Below are 25,108 nucleotides of genomic sequence, written 5' to 3' on the forward strand. Positions count from 1 at the left end.
AGCGGGAGCAGAGGTCATGGAGGAATACTACTTACTGACCTGCTCCTCCTGGCTTGGTCAGTTCGCTTTCTTATACACTCCATGACCACCCTTCCAGAGTGTCTGGACCCTCCTCATTAATCATCAACTAAGAAAACATTCCCAGAGATCTCTAGCTGTGTCCATTTGAAGAACAAAATAAACAAACACCACACACACACACACACACACACACGCACGCACACACACGCACACACATACACGCACACACATGCACGCCAACTAGATCAGGTTCAGTTCCCAGGGTAGGCCAGGAAGTCCTATCAGCTCTTGGTGGACTAATAGACTCAGGTCAAACAAACAATATAATGCTGAGTCCAGACACCTTTCACCTGCCTGCCTGCCTGTCTCTGCCTGCCTGCCTAGCTCTCCTGCCTCTGTAGCACAACTGCTAGAAATTATGACCCCTGATTCTCACTGGGCACCTTGCACAAGCCCTTAACTTGCTCAATTTTCTCAACTCATTACTGGGAAACAGAGATGATAAGAGGAAAGTGTCAGAATCTGGGACAGCACAGGGCAGGGTCTGGCCACCACACATACACATAATCCCAATAACTCAGAAGCATAGGGATCACATGTTTGAGGCTGATCTGATCCATACAACGAGACCCTGTCTCAAACACACACACACACACACACACACACACACATGACTCATGGTTTTAAACGGTGGGAAGGAAGTTTTAAAAAAGTATATCTCATGATGTGGGATCTGAATGCTACATACAGACCTGCACTAGCATGCAGCACACAAGTACACACACACACACCTTGAATGACAGTAACTATGTTTAAAACACTACCTGTCCCTTTACAGGAAATGCATGTCAGCTCTTGGTACAGGCTCAAGGGTGCAGCCTACTCCATTTCAAAGCTCTGGTCTATCACTAATTTCGTAATGTTGGGGAGGTCACTTAATCTGTGTACACTTCAGTTCCATCTTCTATAAAAAGGACACATTGAGCTGGAGAATTGAGTCAGCAGTTAAGAGCAAATGTTCTTGCTGAGAACCCAGGTTCAATTCCCAGCACCTACATGGTGCCTCACAACTGCCTATAACTCAGGTCCCAAGGGATAAAATGGCCTCTTCTGACCTCCGTGGCTACAAAGGAAGATACATATATGTAAGCAAGACGCCAATAGAATATTGAGGGGCTCTGGATTCGCTCAAGGCTGTCTGCAGATGGAAGTCACTGACTAACTCTGTACATCATGTTACGTTCATAAATAGGCGAGATGATGGCTGAAGGAATTAAGCACTACTTTTGGGTTTTAAAGTTAGCTGGGAGGAAAGGTAACCCTGAACCTGTCCAGTGTTGTGGTAGAAATAAAAAGGCGGCAATCTTTTATCCTGCGATAGTGCTGGCTCCCGTAGGACCACATGCACTCCACGCCACCTCTAAGTACTCACAGACCCCATTTCTTTTGTCCCAGGGGCAATCCACTGTTCCCGCTCCGGCTGCTTCTGTCCCGGGTGGTCCACAACTGCCCCGGCATGTTTTCACTCACTTCCCCTTGGTGTGTTGTTGTCAAGTCTTGCACACACACACATCCTAACTCCATGGTGGGTTTTGTGCGGCCTGCCACTACACCCTCTATCAAAGAACACACCAAAGCCCTCTGACCCGGTGGTATAATATAACTTGCCCACCTAAATAAGTCAAATGATCCTGTACAATTCCATCCCTTATAAAATATTTATAACAATTTTATCCATATAGAGACGCACTGAGAGAAACATCCACATCTGCTTCCATGTTGCCTCCTTTTGAATTTTCTGCTTCTTTTCCTTTCTCCTTCCTAGACTTTCCCCATCTACCTTTCCTTCTCATCTAATGATAGGCTTGACCCACCTTGTATAATGACATCATCCTACAGTCCAGGGCAAACTTTATTTTTCAGATACTCAGAGCAAGACCTCAGAAGAAAACAGTCAAAGCTGTGAGGGTACAAGTGACAGGAGTCACATTGTAGATGGAACTCTGTTCCCAAGGGTCCTGGTGGGACCAATCACTGTTCTCCAGCTAACAAGTTGTGGGGGGGGGGGTCGTGAGAACGGCTAGTGTGGCCTGCTCCATGTCTAGTTTGGATGTTATTCAGTAACAGTAGTAGTTATAACAATAGAACTGATGTTGTTTTCTTGTCTCTTTGACATTCCCAAGAAAGGAATTTTGACTCCTGGCATCCTAAAAGAAGACAAACCTAGAGATGGTTTTCCCCAGAGTGAAAGGAGGTAAAAAACCTGAGATCACCATGGAGGCTTAGTAGCAACATGTATAATGTTTGTTTAAATGAGAAGCAGTTGGCACTTTGGGCTGTACTGATGGAACTAGGTCAGTGCATTGTCTACAAGATTGTCTGAGCAGGTAAATGCTCTTGCCATACAAACCTGGTATTCTCAGTGTGAGCTGCAGGACCCAGTCCACTCCCACATGCACAAAGCTAATAAATTAAAGTGAAATCGATAATAATAATCATAATAATAATGGCATATCTGCTTGGCACACACCTTTGATCCCAGCACTTGGAAAGCAGAGGCAGATAGCTCTCTGTGAGTTCAAGGGCAACCTGGTCAACAGAGTGAGTTCCAGGTCAACCATGGCTACACAGTGAAACCCTTTCTCAAAAAATCCAAAACCAAAACAAATAAGAAAAAGGAGAAGAAAGAAGAAAAGAAGGAGAAAGAGGGGGAGGAAAGGGATGAGCAGGAGGAGGAGGAAGAGGAGAAGAAGGAAGAAAAGGAGGAGGAGGAAGAAAAAGAAGAGGAGGAGGAAGAGGAAGAGGAGGAAGGGGAGGAAGAAGAGGAAGAGGAGGAAGAAAAGGAGGAGGAAGAAGAAGAGGAGGAGGAAGAGGAGGAGGAGGAGGAAGAGGAGGGGGAAGAAGGAAAGGAGGAGGAAGAAGAAGAAGAGGAGGAGGAGGAGAAAGAAGAGGAGAAGGAGAACTATGTGAAGGGGTGGAGGATGTCTGTCCTATGGGCAGCCTGTGGCTCTTCTTGTAAGATGCATTAGGTTTTTCCCACACCCTTATCACCCAGTTAACAAATAGAAGCAGCTCCTTGTCTTCAAATACTCTCAACTATGCAGGGCTCACCCTACTCTCCCTCTGGCAAAGTGGAGGGAGGATGGGTCCACTGCAGGCCAAGAGTCCAGCTTCATCAGCAGCTCTGGAGACAATGGATTCCTTGGGGGCAGCCAAGAGCCTGAATAGCAAATCCTGGGCTCACCTGGTCTCAGGAAAGCTGACGTTTCCAAGGATCTCAAAGAACAGGTGGCTGTCTAAAGGCTGTTTGACTCTCACCCTGCCTCACTTTCTAATCTTATCACTCATTACACCCCTCACACATCCATGTCCCTGATACAACAGAGCACCATCAAAGCCACATGCTGTATCACTTCCTTTTAGTTGCAAGGACAGGGCACCAAGGCAGGTGGAACAGCAAAGAGATGAATGACTCATGTGGCTGAAATGTCTGGAGTTTTTCAGTAGCTTGGGGTCTCTCTGTCATTACCTAGACCAGTTTTCTTTCGAGAAGTTTCTAGATGATTCCTGAAAGCTCCAAGCTCAAGCATTGCTGCTCGTGACAATGAAACTCTCACTTAGGGCTCTGACCCCAAAGCTTAGGACATGGCTTTTTACAGGAACAGACCAGGTATTTTCTCCATCATAAATCAAATTGTGTGGAAGAAGTCAAACACAGTGATTAGATAGGCCTAAGTCATACAGCCCAGGCACATTCTTCCTTATAGAAGACCCTCATAAGAGTTTTGGGTCTCCAGGGGGTCTGGGTTTCTTACACCATGGGGCTTGAGAATGGAGGAGTGTGGGTGCCCAGAGTGCAGTGTGGATCCTCTAATCAGTAGAGAGAAATGAAAGACAATTAGCAACAGCATGTGGCCCACCACATTATTGGTCCTCTGGGCAACCTAGTGACTAGTGTGAATCCAACAGGAAGTGAGTTATTCATAGTTTTGGATGGCTGGAAAGACGGGAGCCTCAGGAGGTGTTTGAACTCTGACAGTTGACCTTCTTTCAAGACCTACGGCTACCCAAGAGGGACTAATGGAGAGTACATATTGGCTTTATAGCAAGTTGTTCTTACAAGTGCTGAAAACACTCGGCTAAGAGAGGGGCTGTCTAGGCTGAGGGTCTTAGAGGTGGGTGATCAACCGGCTTCCTTGCTTTGTGTCTGTGATGACATATCCAGGCTGGGGCAAATGCCCTCAAGAAGTAAAAGAGAGAAGAGGAAGGGACTGGGGACCACGTAGTCTTCTTGAGGGTTTCTCCCCATGACCAAAGGATCTCACTAGTTTCCTTCATCTTCCTTCATCTCCCAATGGTCCTTTCAAAACATGGGCCACAAAATCCTTTGCTCTTTCTAGAAAATTTTCAACAAGAGTGAACCAAGAAAACAGCTCTGGAATCCCACTAAGGCCACAGCCCAGGAAGATGGAGCGGAGCCTTGTGGCAGACATTCCCCAACCATGCTGGTCCTCTTTCTTCTCAGAGGGACCTACTTTGCTTAAGTATTTGCTTTGTTTTAAACTTTTTATTTATTGTGTTTATTTACTTGTGTGTGTGGATGAGCAAGTGGATATGCAACCATGTGTCACAGTTTGTGTGTGTGTGTGTGTGTGTGTGTGTGTGTGTGTGTGTGTGTGTGTGTGTGTAAGTCAGAGGCCCACCTGTGGGAATTGGCTCTCTCCTTCTGCCATGGGGGTTGCAGGGATTAAATACAGGTCCTCACACTTGGTGGCAAGCCCCCTTACCTACTGAGCCATCTCACTGGCCCCTCTTCACTAGTTTAATAAGCCCCCAGCCTGGAGCAAAAATTTTCAGGATTTCTTACAAATATTTTTTTGAAAAATACAAGATTCTTGAGTCTATCTTAAAGGGCTCACGATTCCATAGATCTGAGGGGACAGTGAAATGAAGTAGAAACAGCCATAAAACAAGCAAAAAATGAGAAGAATTGTTTCTCAAGCCCAAGGTAAGGGTAGATCTAACCCACTCATAGCAAGAAGCATGTCTGGGTGTGTCTGTCAGCAGCCACCCTCCCCCGCCCTTGTTCTCCCAATGTGCTGCTTCCTGTTATCTCTCCCTTCTCAGAAAGGACCCCCCCCCTCTCTCTGTCTCTGTCTCTCTGTCTCTGTCTCTGTCTCTCTCTGTCTCTGTCTCTCTCTCTCTCTCTCTCTCTCTCTCTCTCTCTCTCTCTCTCTCTCTCCAACTCTGACTCATCCTGGGGCCTCCTTCTCTAGTGTGCCTCTGGCTCTGGACTGTCTGTCACCTTCCTTTTGATTGGCTATGTCTAGGACATGATTGTCCTTCAAGTTTCAGGGGACCAGTTAGGATCTCCCCTGAAACCACGTGCATGATGTCAGGGTGAGTAGGAAACTCTCCTCAAAGAAGCAGTAAATGGGTGCTAAGCATGCTGGACTCACAATATGTATTTCATCGCCAGTTAATTCTGATCCATGGGTAAGAGGGAGTTAGAACATAGTACAGCCATGGAATCTCTTTTTTTCCTAGATAATCTTCAACAAGAGTGAATAAACTAAATAGACGCCAGAATGGACTCCATTGTGCTAGAAAGAGGGCTTGGGGTTTCCCATAACCTCCCAAGGCATTCCATGTTCCCTTAATCTCCTCTTGCAAACCCCTGGGGTTGGTCCCTTTGGCTGCCACCTGCCTGAGAAGCCTGTAGCAGTGGAGTGAAGGACAGTAGGAGCCAACGACAGGCTTAGAGCACCACAGGCACCACAATTGGCTGCTTCTGGCTTTGAAAGCCTCAGCTGGCCGCTGGCCAAATAACATTGCAGGCTTTGCAGAGCACTGGGCCCAGGGACTGCGTGGGCACTGATGACGCTCTAGTCTGCCAGTGATGGAGGGGATGTCAGGAGCACTGCATCTGCTGGAGCGCAAGGAGATGCTACAGGGACAGGCTGGCTGGGGAGACTTGGTGGAGGATGAAGTCAATTTCACACTTTATTAGTCAGCCCAGGGCCAACTGAGGCCGCCCTGAAATGAGGCTGATGCCACAACTCTCGCTCATCCCTTGCTAGCAAGAAAGGCCTCTATGGCCCGAAAGTCTTCCTGTTGAGGGGGCAGTAGCATGTCCACTCAAGACCCTGCCCCCACAATAGCTGACCATGAACTTGGGATCCTTCTGACTCTGCAAGGGGGTGCTGAAGCAGGGAGAGGCCCCACAGCCAAGAGTAGACAAATGAGGCAGGATTGGGGCTTGAGCCATATACTATTCATTCATTCATTCATTCATTCATTAATTCATTCATTTCATTTCTCCATAGAATGCAAGGGATGTGTTTGGGAGCCTACTACGTGCAGGTTGGTGTTAAATGTAAATACTGATGGTAAGGAGTGGTAACGGTAGAAATCTCACTAGTGCATTTGTTCACTCATTCAGTGGCGTTTCACTGAGCACCCACCATGCACCAGATAAGAGCACCTAAGCAAAGCAAGGAAAGCTTCTTGGAGAAGGCGACTGTTACTGGGGTTTGAAAGATGCTTAAAGTAGAAACGAAGGGATACGGGTGTTCCGCTCTGAAGCAATGGTGTGTGGTGAAGAAGGCAGCAACAGCAATGTAAACGATTCTGCGCAGCCAAAGAGCGCAGTTCACAGAGGGGATGAAAACAGGAGCCAAAACATGGGGCCATGGTCAAGAGCCCTAAAAGGAGTGGTAATAAAGCCCGTACCTCTGAGGCAGACCTGGAGGTGGGTCTGAAGACTGTGAAGATGGGAGGAAGGACCCGGAAGTGGGAAATACACACAGGCCATGTGGGATCCAATGTGAGTCCTCATGAAACCCAAACTTAGAGTGTGGGGAAAAGAAAAGATAGGTGCTTTGGTGCTCTGCCATAGCCGGGGAAGCTCTCTAAGAGTACAGTGGGCAGACTTGAGCAGGAGTCGGGTGTGTTCAGATCGGGCGCTGTTCCTAACTACTAGATGGCTTTCAACACATCTTGGCCTCTAGGACTCCTTCACAGTTAGGGACTCTTCACACTCATCATATGGGTTGGCAATGCACTAAAGCTGTGGAGACCCATAGTTACAGGACACGGGGATGCCAGGAAAGACACTGGTAAGAGGTCAAAGCTCAGCCTACAGGAGATTGCTCTACTTTCTCACTCCATCAAAGTCAACACAACCATATACCAGAGTTGAGATCCCAGCTCCGGGCCTCTCTCCGTGGCCTTCTGGTGACTTGAGTCTCAGTTTTCTCATTTTTATAAAAGGGGAGATAGTTCCTGCATGACACTGATGTCATGGAGACTGAAGTGGGGGAGGGGGACTCTCAGTGCAACGCTTGTCAATGATGATCAGTATTCCCTCACATCATCCTCACCTATCAGTGCCTGTTAATATTTAAAGAGCAAGAGACAGACAGACAGAGTCAGACACCCCAAATCTAGCTACTTTTATCACTATGTCAATTTATATAAGAGGAAGTCAAGGTTCAAAGGAGGTAAGCCTATCCTGAAGTCATGCAGCAGGTTAGAAGAATTTAGATTTGACCTGTGGTCCAGCTCTAAGCCCACATTTTATCCTGCATCCTAAGGCTCTGGAGCCCAAGCCCACGATGAAGCCAGTCTTTCTGCTGAGGCTACTTCACCAACCGCCACGCAGACCTCCTTGGTTAAAGCAATGGTGAGTACATGGAGTGGCCAAGAGGCCTGGCAATGATCCAACTCTTGCGGCTGAGTCCTAGCTCTGCTGCTCAGCATCTCTGCCACCCTGGTGTGCTATTTAAAGTCCCCCGTCCGTACTTTTTCTTCCAGAGGACATGTGATAGCAGCATCCCGAGCATCATCATGACGTAACAACGTAAATGAGTTTGAGCATCCAAGCCACTTGGCTCAGCATCTGGGACACACAGATGCTCAAGAAATGCTGGAGATTGTTTTTAAGCAATAAGGTAACGTATTAATAACTGAAAAACAAATCATAGGAAAGTCAGGATTTGTAAAGCTAACGAGATACTTAGATGATGTCAGAGTCTACCTAATAGTGACTCTGCTTTCTCTCCCATCCTCTCTCCTACTTGTCTCTTGACAACTTCTTTCCCTTGGGTACATGTCCCCGAGACATCACAAATCTGAGCAGGGTTGCCATTTAAATCTCAAGGTTCCTGGTTAGGTTCCAATGTCAGATAAATGGTGAATAATTTTTTAATGATTTATTTATTATTTATAAGTATGCTGTAGCTGTCTTTAGACACATCAGAACAGGGCATCAGATTCCATTACAGATGGTTGTGAGCCACCATGTGGTTGCTGGGAATTGAACTCAGGACCTCTGGAAGAGCAGTCAGTGCCCTTAACCACTGAGCCATCTCTTCAGCCCGGTGGATAATTTTGTAATTGAAGCTTTTATGTCAAATTGTTTGAATTTGGACTGAGTAAGAGATAATGTCCGTACTTTCAGGGACCTCTCTTCTAACAGAAAACTCACGCAACAAACAAATGACAAATCTGACAGCAAATAAAGCCAGTCTGCTCTGTACTGATACGGTAGTACATCGGTGGGGAGGGTGGGGTGTCTGGGCTGAGTGGTTAGTCTAGCTGCCAGACACCGGCTACTTTTCCTATTCCTGGAGAAAGTGCCCCAAGGACATGATGTCCCTACTCCCACTGTTCCTCCAGTCAACTCTGTGTCATCTTATGTGTGTGAGGGAAAGGGATAGCCAATGCAAGGGTCCTGGGTCAGAACTGGACTTAGGGTAACAAAGGCCATGTATGGGTGAGCAAGAAGAGAAAGAAAGGTACAGTGGGGTGGTGCTGTGGGTGGGGCCTACTGTGCACATGGAGAAGTAGGACCCTCACATGGACAGCCTTTTGGTTCAGAGGAAAGCATTTGGATTTTGTTCTGCTTAAACAGAGGAGAAGCCGTCTCTAATGCACTTTTCTTTTCTTTTTTTAAGGTATCAAGGGCTGGAGAGATGGGTCAGTGGTTAGGAGCACTGACTGTTTTTCCAGAGGTCCTGAGTTCAAATCCCAGCAACCAGATGGTGCCTCACAACCATCTGTAATAAGATTGGATGCCCTCTTCTGGTGTGTCTGAAGAGAGTGGCAGTGTATTCACATACATTAAATAAATAAATAAATCTTTTTTTAAAAAAAAAGATATCAAAAAAAGCGGTGACTCTGAGGATGGGGTTGTAGGTGAGAGATGAGGGCATCTGGAGCCACTCCAGATGTCCAGGCAGATGTTGGCGAAAGTAGTGGAGAGGGAGCCGGTGGAAGGGATATGGAATGCCTCTGCGGTTTTGAAGATAGAGCCAAAAGGACCCACTGGGGACTGAGCACAGAGATCTGAGATGGAGAAGAATCAGGACGCTGTCCCAAGTGTTCAACATGGACAGTTTCCTGAGGAGAAGACCATGAATCTTGGGAGTCCTGGTGTGAGAGAGGCACTTCGAAATGTGGTAACTTTCAGAGGACTAAACAAGTATGGCACGGGACTGGAGAGATGGCTCAGGGGTTAAGGGCACTGACTGTGTTCTTCCAGAAGTCCTGAGTTAAATTCCCAGCAACCACATGGTAGCGCACAACCATCTGTAATGGGATCTGATGCCCTCTTCTGGTGTGTCTGAAGACAGCAACAGTATAGTATGCTCACATACATATAATAAATAAATCTTGTTAAAACAAAAGATTTAAAAGAAGACAGAAAAGAAGTATGGCACCCTTTGGATGGAGAAAGTGAAAGAATTATAATTCAGTATTCAACTTCAGTAAAGAAATACTATATTTCAAAACATTATAGAAAATATCTTTACAATATGAACTATAGAGATAAACCCAGGTACAATGATTTTTTTTTACTGTGGTTCTTATGAAGATGGGGGGATGGTCCTGAAGGATGTGCTACACCTAGAAGACAAGGGAAGAAGTATTCGAAGGGCAAGATTTTAAAGAGTAAAACACAATCATTAAGAAATTTGAAAAAAATAATAAACCAGATCCCCCCCCCAAAAAAAGTAGGGGAAAAGACTCTCCCTTTCTACAACATCACCTTCCACATTATTTTTCTTATCAGCAAAATTGTCTACAAGTACACCGTCAGCAGCCTGAGGGAGCCCCTCAAAGGCAGAAACAATCCAAGATGGCTTCCGAGAATCAGAGCATTTGAGGACAGGGCACACTTCCTTCCCAGGAGAACGACCTTTGGCCTCTGGAGACTTCTACTTGCTTTCAGTTTTGAAAGCACTCATGCAGACATTCAGTGCTGGGGCATTTCAGTGTGGCCGAGTAAGGGCTCAGGAACAGGGGCATCAGGAGAAAGGTTGAGGATGCCAAGGTTAATTGGAAGCATAGTGCAGGGTCCTGAGCCTGTGATGCTGAAGAGGGCTTGTGCCCAGGATCAACTCTGCATTAAGCCGTATGCCTAGAGGACACAGTGTCCGGTACTGCTGTGCTGTGCTCTGTTTAAACACCTCAGCAACCTCATGTCTTACCCCAAAGAGGAAGGTGAGGTTTTTAAGACATTAAGTAACTTGTTTCAAAGAGGTTACCCAGCCCACAATTGAACACAAGCATCTTGCACAGAAAAAGAATCTGGCTCCTAGACCGTTTCCCTAGTCAGCTCCCTTGTCTTTGAAAACCAACCTGTCCCCAAATGCAAAGGTTTGAGGGCAGCTCCAGGTTGGTCACTGGGGCCCAGCACAAAGCTCCTTGCACCAATAGCAGGACCCAGCCCTGTCTCCCATTCTCAGTCCCATCTCCCAACATTATGGCAGTGTCCCTACAGTGCCTCAATTCCACACAGCCTTATGTGTGAACTGTGGCCCAATGCCTGGAGCCTCGCGGCCCATGCTCTAACCTGGTTTTGACCTCTGCCCTGTTTGGACACCACAGGATGCTTGTCCCCAAGTGTCCCATTGCAGCTATGCCTGTTGGACACCTGCTGCTCTTCATCCCTGGGGAGGGTGCCCGAGGGTCACAGTGTCCTCACGCTCTCCCTGGTTTCTCCTGACCCAACCCTTCTAGTTCTGGCAAGTAGATCTGTATCTCTGTGCTTGGCCCTGCCTCCGGGGAGAGGCCCAGGGCTCAATCCCAATGCCTGTCTCTTGAGGCGCCTACAGAGAATGAACTCCACTGTGGCTAGCTGCCGTGGTTGCTGTTGAGGTTTGTTTGTTTGTTTGTTTGTTGTTGTTTTTAAAGATTGTTGTTCTTCAGAGCTTTCTATGTGACAGGGCCTGGATTAATCATGTAAACAGGATCCCTTCATATAACCTCCCCCACAGCCCTGCGAGCAAAAAGGAAATGCTACTAGTATGGCTACTAACATGCTGGTCTGTTCTGACACTCCACTAACAGACTCAGCAGCCAGATACTCGAGAACCAAGACAAGCTATGTCTTCTCTGTCCAGAAACCTGCCCCAATTCCTTTCTCTCAGACCTGGGGCTTACCGCCCTTCCTGAGACACTGTAGCTCCAGAATCATGCTCCTCCTGTCCTCTTCCTTCAGAGCTTGGTCTCACCGCAGTTCTGGCTTGACACCATGGCCCTTGGTGTCTCATTAGTATCTGCTCTGGACCCTGCTCTAATAGCCTTAGTTGGCCAAGGTGGGAGCAGCTCAGCTGATTCAGTTCTCTGTGGCTGAAGACACTTCAGTAGCTCCAGGTGAAGATGGATGACACTGCCCTGGCACCGAGCAGAGCTGGTGAAGGTCCCCAGTGTCCTTCATAGGACTGACTGAGAGACCCACATAGTTGATGACCCAGCCTTGCCTTGACCCTGAGTTCCTGTGGCATAGCAGCCTAAGCAGAAACCAGGGACCACTCTACTGTGTCTTTAAGTCAGGAGCATTTTAACACAGGCAGTGGATTTTATGGGGAAAGGGGGGGGGGAGACACACACTCCAGAGATCAGCAAAAGTGTGGCATTTGAATGCCTAGGCTGGGGGAGCTAGAGAAAAGTCCCACCTGTACTGAGGATCTAGAGCCACCCAACAAACACCAGAAGCACAGCCTGGCCTAGTCAGCATAACTAGGGACCACAAGGTAGGACCACAGAGAAGACCACCCTCTAGCAGACAAACAGAAAAATGGGGGGGGGGGCCTGAAGGGAACCTTGGCTCCTCCTACTGGCCAGGGCTTCCCATGAATCCAATCGAGCAGCTGAGCAGAGGACAAGAGAGCCTTGGAAATGTTTCCTACAGTACACATCTGCCAGGGCAGCCAACAAGGAGCAGACTGCTCAGCAAGCATGGTTGCAGATTCTGAGCTCCCTCTGCCTGAGCCGCCTGGGACTAGAGGATGGCCCCAGGCTGCAGCCACTGGGAAGAGCTCAGGCTCCACACAGGTTCCAAGGAGACTCGGGTCCCTGAGGACCCATGATAGGCACAGAGGTAAGGGCTTCACCCAGGGGTGTGGCCAGAAGTCCTTACTATGTCACATACAGGGAGGGAGGCAGACAGGCCCTGAAACCTTTTCAGATTCCCACCATCTCTCTCCAGATCCCCCATAACTATAACAATTATGCCATGAGCATAGAAAAGCCAAAGGCTGGGCCAGGGAGGGTGGGGTTACCAGCATGTCATTTCACTTGCTCAGAGAATCGTGACTAGTTCTCCGTGGTTGTCACTCGTAAGACAGAAGCAAGGAGTTAACAGAAACTCGGCATCAACGATAATCATTAGAGGAACAACTTGAAGGGAAACCACACTTCCCAAAGATCCAAGGGAGAGAGAAATCAATGTCCAATGAAGTCAAGACAGGAAACTATTTCTTCAGAGAAGATGCTCCAGCAGGAGGAGCAAAGGTGGGCCTGTTGTAGGCCACATGAAGATCCCCATAGAGAAAAGGGACAAAGCTGAGCATGGTAGCACATGCTTGGAATCCCAGTACTGCAGGGGCTGAGGAGGGAAAGGTGTGGGCCAGCCTGGATTACAACAAAACCAAACCAAGAGAGCATAATAAAAGCCAAGCAAAACCTCTGGCTTCTGGCTTCTCATGAAGAGTCAGCCAGTCTGATACCACCATGTCACTCTGATGTGACAGCAGTTGGCTGGGAGCCAGGAAGCTGCAGTCCTTTAGATATGGTGTACAGACTCCAAATGCATCCCACACTTCTTCCTCAGTACGGTGGTTCTCAACCTTTCCAATCTGTGGCCCTTTCATACAGCTCCTCATGTTGTTATGACCCCCAACCATTAAATTATTTTTCATTGCTTCTCCATAACTCTAATGTTGCTACTGTTGTGAATTGTAAACTAAGTATCTGTGTTTTCCAATGGTCTCAGGTAACCCCTGTAAATCGGTGACAGGTTGAGAACTATGACTCTACTCAGTGCCGCCCTCCCACCCCCAGCCTTTCTCTCTGTGCTTGGCCCTGCCAGATGCATAGGCATTTTAATTTGATTCTTCAAACTTTCCATGGCTGGATGGAAGAGCCCTGCTGCCCCCTGGTGGTCACAATTCACACATTACCTCCATTTTATTTTATGTGTGTATCTTGTCTATCTGTGTACCACTTCTGGTGCCCCTGGCGGTCAGAAGGGGGTGTCATATTTTCTAGAACTAGAGTTACAGACAGTTTTGAGCTGCCACATGGGTGCTGACAACCAAACTCAGGTCCTATGCATGAACAAGTGTCCTTAACTGCTGAGCCATCTCTCCAAATCCTCGTTTGATTCTTAACCAAGAGGAGGGAGGAAGGGAGGGAGGGAGGGAGGAAGAGAACAGATATGCAGGACTAGGTATAAAGCTGACTGGTAAAGTGTTCGCTTAGCACACAAAAAGCCCTAGGTTCAATCTCCAGTACTGTTTAAAAATAAAAATAAAAACCCACATAGCTGGCCGTGGTGTGAGATCTTTGAGTTCAAGATCTGCCTGGTCTACATTGCAAACTCTAGGACTAATAGAGACTACCTAGTCTCAAAAAAATAAAATAAAATAAGCAAAGCAAAAAACAAAGCCAGTTGTGGTGGTGCATACCTTAAACCCTGGCACTCAGGATGCTGGGGCAGGCAGATTCGGCCAGCCTGGTTTACACAGTGAGTCCCAGGTCAGCCAGAACTAAACAGTAAGACCATGTCTTTAAATTTAAAGAAAAATTAAGAAAAACAAAACACCAACCAACATAGAGACTGATTTGTCTTGGACAGCTACTTCTGAGCTGGGGCCTGCCCTGAAGTATGGTTATGTCCTGTATCACTCTATTGGAGATGTTAAGGTTCTCCCTCTATTTTCACCAAATTCTGATCACTTCTTGGTTAGAGATGGACTCTGTGCCCACTTCCCCGCACCCCCTCCGTGCTGGGATTCTGTCTGGCTTGAGCAGGTTTAGGTCGATGCACACTGTTAAAGTTTCTGAGAGAGACTTTGTATGTACATCTGCCTTAGTGTGTATGGAAGACGCTGTTCTGGACTGGCCTTCCTGAGGCCAAGCTTCCCCTCGTTAAAGACAACCTCTCTCTCTTTTGCTTTTCCTAATCCTGCTCCTCTACAAGGTCCTGAATCTACGCTCACCTCGTCTAGTGAACCTCCTCATATCCCCAGCCCCGTCTAAACCTGTGTAAGCAGTTCTATGGAGCCAATGGTACTGAGCCCTGAAGGGCCAAAAAGCTGCAGGGGGTTTCATAAAGGCTTCAGTGTTCCTGCTCCTTCTATGGCACTGATCTATGCGACACACATTGAACACTTCTCACTTGAGGCTTAGGACAGAGGCTTGAGAAACTTCTGGAAGGAAGCAGCACTCCCTGTCCTTGTAATATGGTGTCATTTATGGCCATACTGGGGCACCTAGCCAGAGCCCGGTGATTTCCCAAAACTGTAGCCCTGAGTATTTCACTCCTTCTTCAACTTCTTCAGTGGCTTCCGTGCGCAGTCGGAAGCTCTCCACCTCGCAGGCTTGCCTAGCGCATCTCTTGGTGCCTCTGCCACACCCCTCCCCTCACTCTGGCTCTGTAGCCTTTCCGTTCTGTGATCTGGTATTTCCTCTGGCTTTCACATATGCCCTCCTGACCATATAAGCTCAGGTACCCATTGGGCCAGAGGTCATATATCACCTTTATAGGAGGCTTTCCTTGGTTGCCAAGTTCAGGTCTTGGGCTCCAGCTTCTGCACTATTCTGACACACCCACAGAACTGAGTGCTGACTTGTTTGCCTCCCTGCCCAGACTGTGGGCTCAGAAATGCCATGTCTGTTTGATGTCTTGTGTCTTGCTATATCCCCAGCATCTATCCCCAAATCTTGGAAGCATTGAGGGTATACAGTAGACACTCTAATAAATATAATAAATGAACAAGGTGTCATTCTCTTATCTAGAAAGAATGGTGAATGAATGGTATATTAGCCAATGGCTGTAGTCATACTAAGTCTTTTATTGTCAGTAGTCACATCATGCTCATCACATGACTCAAGAATTCGCTCATCTTCTCTTGGATAATACAATCGTCTCCCCGTATCTTAAACTCAGTTGGAGCTCAAAGGGTTAAAGAGTTCCACTTCACTTTGAGGATCAGGGGATACCATGTGAACCATCCTTGGACTCTCGGGAGTTCTGTTCCATTCTTAGGCAATTCTCATTGTGAGTATGCACGTGACAGCCCAAGAGTGAAATAAATAAGACACAGTGCAATGGCTCTAGGCATTGGGGTAAAAAGGCACATTACACAGAGTCCCTTGGAGAAAATCCAGGCCACGCTCCATCTTCTCAGTGCGCTTCCTCTCACTCTCCAGTGATTTTAATCTCACCCCCTGGTCTGAGAAACTATAACCCACATGTACTGAATACATTTTTATTTCTCCTTCATGAGATAGCCTTGGTTCAAAGTATATTTCATTTTCTCTCCCTTATGCCTACAAGAACATCCAATTTTGTTCAAGTCACCTGTAATGGCACTTAATAAATATATATATTCTGGGACCTGGCAGAACAGGCTGTCCTATTCCAAACTGCTTCTAAAGCTTCCTGCTTAGATAGCCAGCGCAAAGCTCAGGCAGGTCACAACTTTTATCTTTTCCCACCTCTGACCAGGTCTAGCTGTTCACCTCTGCGTGTCTAGGGCAGAGGTTCTCAACGTGGCTACATGTGAGATTCACCTGGTTAGTTTCCTGAAGCCCACGGCCATGATCATGCCCAGATCAGTGACATCAGCTCTCTTTGGATGGGCTCCTGGTTTGCTGCAGTTTAGAGCTACCCAGGTAATTGCAACAGCGAAGAGCCATGCTAAGAACCCCAAGCTAGAATCTCAAGCTCACAATGAGCTGTCAGTAAAGCCTGTGGAAGCTGTGGGAACAGTTCCTGCTTAGTCATCTGTTTGTCTGTCCTTCCTATTTTGATCTGAGACGGAAACAGACAGGAGAGTGAGCTGAGATCATCTTTCCAGAGAACCTGAGGTTGGAAAAGAGCTGGGGAGTCTTGCTCTTGCATCATACAGTGGTGGTGCGTTAACAAGCCCAGAGGAGGTGCATTACAGACTGTCTGACACAAGCAACGGTGTCTTTCTCAAGAGCCCTTCAGAAGCCAAAGTTAACAAAAAGGCACTTGAGTTGTAAAAACAGATGTAGTCTTGAAAACTCTGAAATAGCCACCTGTTTGACACTCTGTCTCTTGAGAGGGTCAATTCCAAATTTGTCAGTCGTACAGAGGTCAGAGTGGATCGCCCTTTTCACTGTCTTGGGATCTTCCAATGACTCTTGACCTAAAGCAACAGCCTAGGGACACTGCCCCCATGGTCCTGTCATCCTGGAACAGGGCTTGCTTTGAGGGGTTTCTGTTTCCAGATTCAGGCTGGGTTTGAGGAAAAGGACACTGCTGGCTTAGACATGTGGGGTGGCATCAGGACTGCTTGACTCCGCTAACCCAAGCCAGCCAACGGTTGGGCCATCCTGACACTACTAACTAGCTTTGTGTTGGTGTCAGACTTCCTGGTTGACAAGGGGCCTTTGCTCCTCAGCTTCATGCTATCCCTACTGTGTCCTGTGACTTAGTTTTTTTTTTTTTTTTAAGGTGGAAAACTGCAATTGTGTTCTATGTCTTATGGTTCACATCAACCCAACCTCAGCTCCCCTCTGCCTCCATGCCCTCGGAGGCAAACCTAGGCCACCTGTGTTCTTCTACCCAGAACCAGGAAATCACACTATTTCTTACCTACTCCACTTGCCAAAGCAGTAGGCACCTATCTCACAGAGCTTCACCAACACTGACTGCCAAGTTCCTTTGTCTCCTAGTCTGAAGAAAACACCAATACTATACACCATTGCAATGAGCCTCACACACCCACTGAACTGCCTTCAAATTCCCCTCTTCCCTGGAACCATCTCTGAGTTTGAACACACATTCCAGATCTGTGCAGAAACCACACCCATTCCCAGACCCAGTGGAGAACTTCCTCAGAACCTAAGCCCATGGCTTGCCCTTGGCCTCTCCACAGTTCACAATAAGTCAACTCAAGGCAGTAAGAAAGAAGCAATGACTGGTGAGCCGTGGTGTTTCCTGGCAACGCTGTGGGAAGTGTACTTCCCACCGAGCCAGGCAGGTCTGGTCTTCTTCAGAGATGCCCCACCTGCAGCTAACACAGACAACTTCCATCCTAGACATGAAAGGGTAAGAGGTAGGGTGAGCTTCGAGCTGTAGCAAGCCCTAGCTAATCAACTGTAGCCTTGAGATGGCTTCTTTATACAGACTAGAGTGACACTGGCTCAACCACTCACTGTGGCCTCCCACACCAGGCATTCTGTCAGGCCTAGTCACCACTTCCTGCTGCCTTCTGGGCTTCCTTTACGCCTCTCCCATTCCCACTGTGCTTTGTGCCATGCCCCCGCAGTCACACGGTCTTTAGGCCTCTGCCTTTCCTTAGGAATGGGGGTTCCCAAGAGGGTGTGCTAAGAGGGAAGATTCCAGCCCCAGGGAGTCGGGCTCGGTGTCCTGGCCAGAAAGTTGGAAGGCACATATCCCCTCTGTCCATTCGCTTCCACCAGGCTCCATTCTGGATTCCCCTTCTTGTCTTGGGTCTCTAGGATGGTCACAGGCTGGCCTGCCTGGAGACTCAGCTCATGGGTGCTCCTGGCCACAAAAGGGTACACTGCCACCACCTAAAACACACGGGAGAGACACAGAAATGTTCAGGGGGCAGACAGCCAGACTCCATCCAGTGAGGGTTTCATCCTGTGTCCCCACCACGCTCACATGTAGTCTAGTCTCTACTGCTGTACACATCACTTCTTCCTGGGCACCTTCTTGGCACTGGAGACGCTGGACCTGCTAACACTGTGGCTAATAGTTACTGTTTGGCTGACAGTGTTCTAGCACTTTGCTAGATTTGCCTCCCTACCTCCGCCCCTTATTTTTTGAACAGAGTTTCTGGCTGTCCTGGAACTTGCTTTGTAGACCAGGCTGGCCTTGAACTCACAGAGATCCACCTGCTTCTGCCTCCCGAGTGCTGGGATTAAAAGTGTGTACCAACCCTGCAGTCACATCAGCCTCTCCCTCCCCAGATCTAGGGAGTTAGTTTATCTGTCCAGACCAGTTTCTAACGTAGGAATAGTGAGGTTTGGGAAACATGGCTACTTTTTTAGGGCAAAGCGTTGAACCAGAGAAAACAATAAGAGGGGAAGGCATTAATCAAACTGCTGTCTAAGTTCTCTGTGGCTCATTGTCCTCGTCTACGAGTGTCAGTAACAGTGTCCTACCCTCTAGGTCATTGCGGAAGCAGACAGATGAATGCCTGTGCAGGCTTTTCACAGTACCTGGTGCAGAATAAGGGCCCAGTCAATGCAGCTTGCTTTGAGTCCTTGCCATTAGTGTGACTAATGACTAAGAACAATGAGCATCATGAAGAGTGCCCTTGGAGTTCTACAGAGGATCCAGGAAGAGAGGAAGGGGCAGATGGACCACTGCTCCTAGGCAGATCTTCCTGGAAATTCCATCTACCTCTTCCTGGATAAGTGGATGATGGCAGAAGCCTCACTCCCCTTTGGTGGGGGAGGGGTGCTGAGTAGGGTAGTCAGGTTCCTAATGAGATTCCTGGGGACCCTTTGTAGTTCCTGCTGCATTACATCTAGCTGAGAGAGGTAGGGGTAGTGGGAAGTGTATACCTCCCCAGACACTGGCACAGGGCACCCCATACTTGCCCTCCGCACCTCTGATCCCACTCCTCCCTGTCCACAGTCTTTCTATCACTCATGTCTCATCTTTGTAGCTCTCCCTTGCCTGTGGATGGCCAATCCACCCAATCATCCCAAACCACCCACAGATGCTTGAAGTGGAGGGGGGGCATCAAGGACTCTGCCCCTGAAAAACCAAACCCTGCAGTACCCTAGGGATTGAGGACCAGTCTCTCCAACCCCAAAGCTGAAGGGTTATCCTGCCCAAGCCAAACACCCTTCACTATACTACATCCTTACCACACATCTTTCTATTGTTCCTTTCCTTCCTTCCTTCCTTTTGATGTTATCCATCCCATACCAGTTGTCCCTTTAAAGTATACAATTAGTAGCTTTGAGTATAATAGTCACAGATACGTGCAATCATTATCACTGCATAATTTCAAACACACTCCCACTGTGACCAAAGAGAGTCCATAGCAGTTAGCAATCACACCCCCATGCCCTCCCTTCAGCCTCTGCCAACCAAAAACCTACCTTCTTCCTCTACCAGTTTACCTAGCTCGGACATTCATGTGGATGGGATCCCACCCTACGTTTCTGGCCTTTCTTTCTCTTAGCGTGTTCATCCGTGCTATAGCACGTCAATACTGACCTACTCTGTTTGCTTTCATATGGAAATAACACTCCATTCTACAGTGTCACAGAACTGTATCCTCCAATAATAACAGCCATAATCTCTGTCAGAACAGTGCCACTACTTGTCTGGGGCACATAAGCACATAGAGGGGGTGTAAGGAAGAGCACGGGACCCTCATCTGCGATTCCAGCTACTCCCTCCTGCACCTCTCATCCATTTGTGTGTTGTTCTGCCCTAAGTGCATGTGTCCTCATAAGTATATAGTAGTGGGAGACTAACTGAAAGGGGGGGTCCATTTAATGTAGCTTTGGGAAAGTCATCTGCAATGGGGTGAGACTTTGCAGCTGCTTTGGAGTCACCCGCACTTCTAAACGTAACATCTCGCCCATCTCCTATAAGGAAGCCCAATAAACTTATTGGTTCCCCACATCAGACCTTGGAGGAGCAGTGCTTTGGTCTGCCATTGGTGCCCTATGGAGAGGGAGTAGACTTTGCTTACAGCTCTCCAAGGAAAGAGTTCTCAGCACGTGGCTCTATTGTAGGTGGTTTACCTGCTTATATTGACAGATACGTGGGTTCTTACAAATAATGCTTTCGAGAATGTGTGCAGGTATGCTCCCCACTGCTTCTGTAGGGAACACTGACGCCCTCTTCAAGGGCACAGGGTCTGTCTGGGCCTGGCCCTGCAGACTTCACCAGGAGCACCTCACTACATACACCCTGCCCTCTAGTCCCTCGGGTTCTGGCCTCATTGGTTCCCCCCCTTGGACCCTCGAAGATCACCAGGCCTCCTCATGGGCTGTGTGTGCTTTCTGAGACCCACCCCAGGAACCCTGCTGTACCCACTTGATCCAGTTTATCCTAGTCCTCCTTCCTATGTAAGGAGAAAGCATTCTTCTTCAGAAAGCCTCTCTGTTCCTGGAACTCTGGACCTTGCCACAGCAGGGAGAATTGTATTTACTCACACATTCACGCCGCTAATCTAATCTCTGTTTCCCCCAGGCTGTAAGTCATGCGGAGGACATGACTTATTCCTGTTCATCACTGAGACTCTTCTTAAGTACCACACCTGGCAACAACTGAGTGAACGGAGGACTCCCGCTTATCCTGCTAAAAGGGGGATGTTGGATTAACACCCTGGTTTTCCTGTGGGAAGTTCCTCTCTCTGCGTCCCATCCCTGACCATGATAAGAACTTATCACTGGTCACTGCCTGGGCCTCACAAGGAGGTGGGCCCTCTGATAGAAGGAACAGGCATTTCAACAGCAGAGGAAAATCCAAGCCTTAGACAAAACGGGTTAAGGGGAGGTGCACTGGCTGGTTTTGTGTCAACTGGACACAAGCTGGAGTTATCACAAAAAGCCTCGGTTGAGGAAATGCCTCCATGAGCTCCAGCTATAAGGCATTTTTTTCAACTAGTGACCAAGGGGGGGAGGGCCCAGCCCACTGTGGGTGGTGCCATCCCTGGGCTGGTAGACCTGGGTTCTATAAAAAAGCAGACTGAGCAAGCCAGGGGAAGCAAGTTAGTAAGTGACATCCCTCCATGGCTTCTGCATCAGCTCCTGCTTCCTGACCTGCTTGGGTTCCAGTCCTGACTTCCTTTGGTGATGAACAGCAATGTGGAAGTATGAGCCGAATAAACCCTTTCCTCCCCAACTTGCTTCTTGGTCATGATGTTTGTGCAGGAAGAGAAATCCCGACTAAGACAGGAGACAAGCCCTCGGCCCTCCTCCAGACTCACCTGGCTCATGGTTGGGACAGTGGGAACAGAGGGTTGGGTGGGCTCTGGGGTTGGAAGCCAGTGGTCTTCATGCATCCCTGCCTGGCCTCTGAGCTCCTTCTCACTGGGAATGATGGGATGGTATAACTGGAGTTTTCCAGCTGGCACATACCCACGGTGTCCTAGGAAACATGCAGAAGGTTCAGTCACTGCTAGCCAGCTTCCTACACTCAGTGGTGGGGAAGCCAGTAAAGGTGAGTGTTGGAGCCTGGCTTCCCAGCATTAAAGTCAGTACGAGGTCATCCAGGACCTGCACATTCCCTCGCACTGCCCCATTCTGTATCATTGATCCTAGCTGCTGCTTGCTCTCCACCCAGCAACAGAGGCTCTCCGCTGGGACGGCCCATATGATCTGAACACGTCCGTCCGACAGAGGAAGTGCACCCCGGGTGTCACAACTGTTTCCCCTCCATGGCATTACTGCTCACGTCCCTCTAGTGGCTGCCCAGAGCAAGGCTGCCTCCCCAGCTCTCCTCAGGACCAGGATTGCCTTCCACTCACTGCTGATGCTGTCCTTCTGGGCTCCTTCTCACCAGCACCCAGCGCATGATGACCACCATTTCCTACTTCCCAGGTGGTTAGAGTCTTCACAGCAATCTGGGGTCAGTCTGTGTCACTGTCACGACCTCTGTCTCGTGCTGGCGCAGCTGAGTTCACTCCATCAGGACAGCCCCGAAGCCTCCCTCTAATGTCCTCATGCTATTTTCCCACAGACGTGTTTTCAGAGTGTACCACTTTCTATTTTTCTTTTAGTTATCACTATTTTAGACAAGGTCTCACTGTATAGTCTCCAGACCTTTCTACATAGCTAGGGCTTGTGGTCATTCTCCTACCTCCGAATTCCTAATGCTGAGGTTATAAGCATGCAGCAGCATACATGACTCTGCTTCATTTTTCAAAGCTGGCTTGGTTTTAAAGCTTGGCCCTGTGCCATACGACACATAGCAATACAGTCATGAGCTTATGGGCTAGTGTCATTTTAAAATAATACACATAAAAGCACTTAAGTAACCATTACATCACCAACGATAATCCTATGCAGCCCTCGTGTTTAGAATATGCCACTGGGCCATTTCATTACCCTGGGCTCACGGTATAGCTCACCTCTTTGATTTATACATGAGCCCCATGTGATGTACTGTGAGATGTACTGTCCCAGTCATAAATCAGATTCTGAGAGTGTGGCTGGGATGCACCCAATGGTGTGCAAGTTCTCTAAGGCTTGCCTTTTGCTTACACAGAACCCAGGACCTGGGTGAGGAAGGCCACATTGGGGGTCTTACTTTAGACATTTCATGCAGCACTGAATTACTGTAAGCTGACTGGGCTCCTGCATCTGTCACTGGGTTCATCCCTCCTGGATTTGCACAGACAGACTGGCATACAAGGTCATCCATGCCTCCCTACTAGCTTCTGGCAACTGAAAATGAGGGGGTTTATGGGAGCCCACATACCCCCTGTGTCCACCAGCCAGCGGCTGTTGTTGCCTTTGGTGTCCTTGTTTTGTAGAAGGGCCACGATTTGGCCCCGTGGCAATGTCAGGTCCAGAGTCCCAGTCCCATTGATGTTGCTCGTCACCTGGTATAGTTTCCCAGGGCCATATCTGGTGAGGAGAGCCTGCATCTGGTGTTCAGACCCTGGAAGGAGTGGCTGAGAGAGCAGAGACAGACACTGAAGCTTGCGTTATGTGTCAAAGCTGTGTCAACATGAGTTGAGAGCTGGGATTTTTGTCTGGTCCTACCTCTGTCACTGAAGACTCCATTCTGATGGGGACAACTAGGTCTTTGAACCATGCCATGCTATGAGCTTCATGGTACGCCAGGCCTAACCCATCTGATCCTCAGAGGCTAATATAGGACCAGCATTACTTTCTGACACTCCTATGGAAGATGGACAGCTAGCTGTGACTCTGGAAATTTCCACTGTACATGTATTGGACACCTACTATGTGCAAAGCATGGGAGCATACTTCATACAGCAGGAACACCATACACGGGTGCAGCAGAGTTTCACTCAGATAGAAATTGCCATCCATCTATCTGGGAAGAGAGAATTGGGAGAGAGAGGACTTCAGTCCATCCCCAAACTGCCTGGCATTTCCTTTGTTTTTCCATTCACTGTTTTCGGCAAAAGTATTATCAAGAAGGAGTTCCTGTATGATTGCCACTTTCTGTAAAACCAAGGTGAAACCGAATGTGCAAACACATACATTTACCATATTCTCTACTTAAACTGTGTGTGCATGTTGTATTCACTGCATTGCATATGGTTATTTGATGATGATGGGTACAGGGCAGGTAGAGGTGTCTGTCAGGGACATTTGGGGAAAGACTCTTGCCTAGTACAGATGAAGAGTCTGAATAAAGACCCAGAATGTATATTGTTAATCCTTGTACTTGGGAGGAAGAGACAGGCAGATCACTGTGAGTTCAAGTCCAGCCTGGTCTACATAGTGAGTTCCAGGACAGCCAGGGCTGGAGAAAGAGACCCTATCTCAAAAAAAAAAAAAAAATATATATATATATATATATATATATATATATATATATGTATGTATATATATGTATATATATATACATATATATACATATATCTCCAATACTGGGCTGAAGATGTAGCTCAGGGGCAGAACTCCTACTTGGTGTGCACAAGGCCTGTGTGCTGGGTGCAACCCCAGCATTACAGAAAGAGAATAAAACCAGACAGACAGATGCTTCCAAGCTAAACAGAGAGGTGGCAGTTTTATGAAACAAGTGTCCCTGGGGAGCTGGAGAGATGGCTCAGCAGTATCTGCTCTTCCGGAGGACCTAGGCTCTGCTCTAGCACCCATATGGCAGCTCACAACCACCGGAGCCCCACTTCCATGAAACCTTCTCTTCACAACTCACAGATGTCTCAGTCTAAGTCCTAGCTATGTAGCAAGTTCAAGGGCAGCTTGAGAGAGAGAGAGAGAGAGAGAGAGAGAGAGAGAGAGAGAGAGAGAGAGAGAGAGAGAAATAAAATACATGCTGTCTAGGTAATGTTGCTCAAGTGAATTGGGAGATAGCTTTTCTCTCCCCCGACCCCGTGTGTGTGTGTGTGTGTGTGTGTGTGTGTGTGTGTGTGTGTGTGTGTGTGTTGAAATATAGGACTGTGTTTTGTTTGTTTGTTCACAGAAAGAAAGGAGAGACAGGAAGAAGAAATGTTTCCATGAATAACAGGGGAAAGAAGTAGAGAAAGGAGTGAAGAAAGCTTCAGCACAATGCAGAAGAACCACTTGGCATGGCTGAGAGGGACACCTACCTGCGAGCTGGGTGCTGGGAGCACCTTCTCAAAGTTCTCCTGAAAGAGGCGGAGCCGGCTTCTGCTCTGGCCTAGTGTGTCCTCCAGCAGTGTCTGGAAGTCTGGCTCTGAGACGTGGAAATGAGGCAGCTGGGTGGGAAGATACCGTCAGCAGAGTCTCTCCAGAAGACTGGAGCACCCACCCTCTAGTCCCAGACTGCTGCCTTTGCTGCCCACCATCCCCCTTTCTGTTAAAAAACATCTCTCCGTAGGGGTAGAGGACCACTGTCACCCTAGGCCTGGGGCTGGGAGAC

General features: G+C 48.1%; 1 protein-coding gene across 1 annotated transcript in view; it reads right to left on the reverse strand.

Moving 5' to 3' along the window:
• Nucleotides 1-15,352: 15,352 nt before the first annotated feature.
• ARHGEF37 (Rho guanine nucleotide exchange factor 37) overlaps nt 15,353-25,108 on the reverse strand; it is a 45,358-nt gene continuing 35,602 nt past the window's right edge. The window contains exons 10-13 of the mRNA XM_080920032.1: nt 24,816-24,944; nt 22,988-23,183; nt 21,495-21,655; nt 15,353-18,102 (exon numbers count right to left, since the gene is read on the reverse strand). Coding sequence (XP_080776158.1) covers nt 17,893-18,102; nt 21,495-21,655; nt 22,988-23,183; nt 24,816-24,944 — 696 coding nt within the window. The 3' untranslated portion in view covers nt 15,353-17,892. The remainder of the gene's footprint in view (nt 18,103-21,494; nt 21,656-22,987; nt 23,184-24,815; nt 24,945-25,108) is intronic.

The sequence above is a fragment of the Micromys minutus genome, assembly GCF_963924665.1.
Source record: "Micromys minutus genome assembly, chromosome: 8".
In the NCBI taxonomy this organism is placed as follows: domain Eukaryota; kingdom Metazoa; phylum Chordata; class Mammalia; order Rodentia; family Muridae; genus Micromys; species Micromys minutus.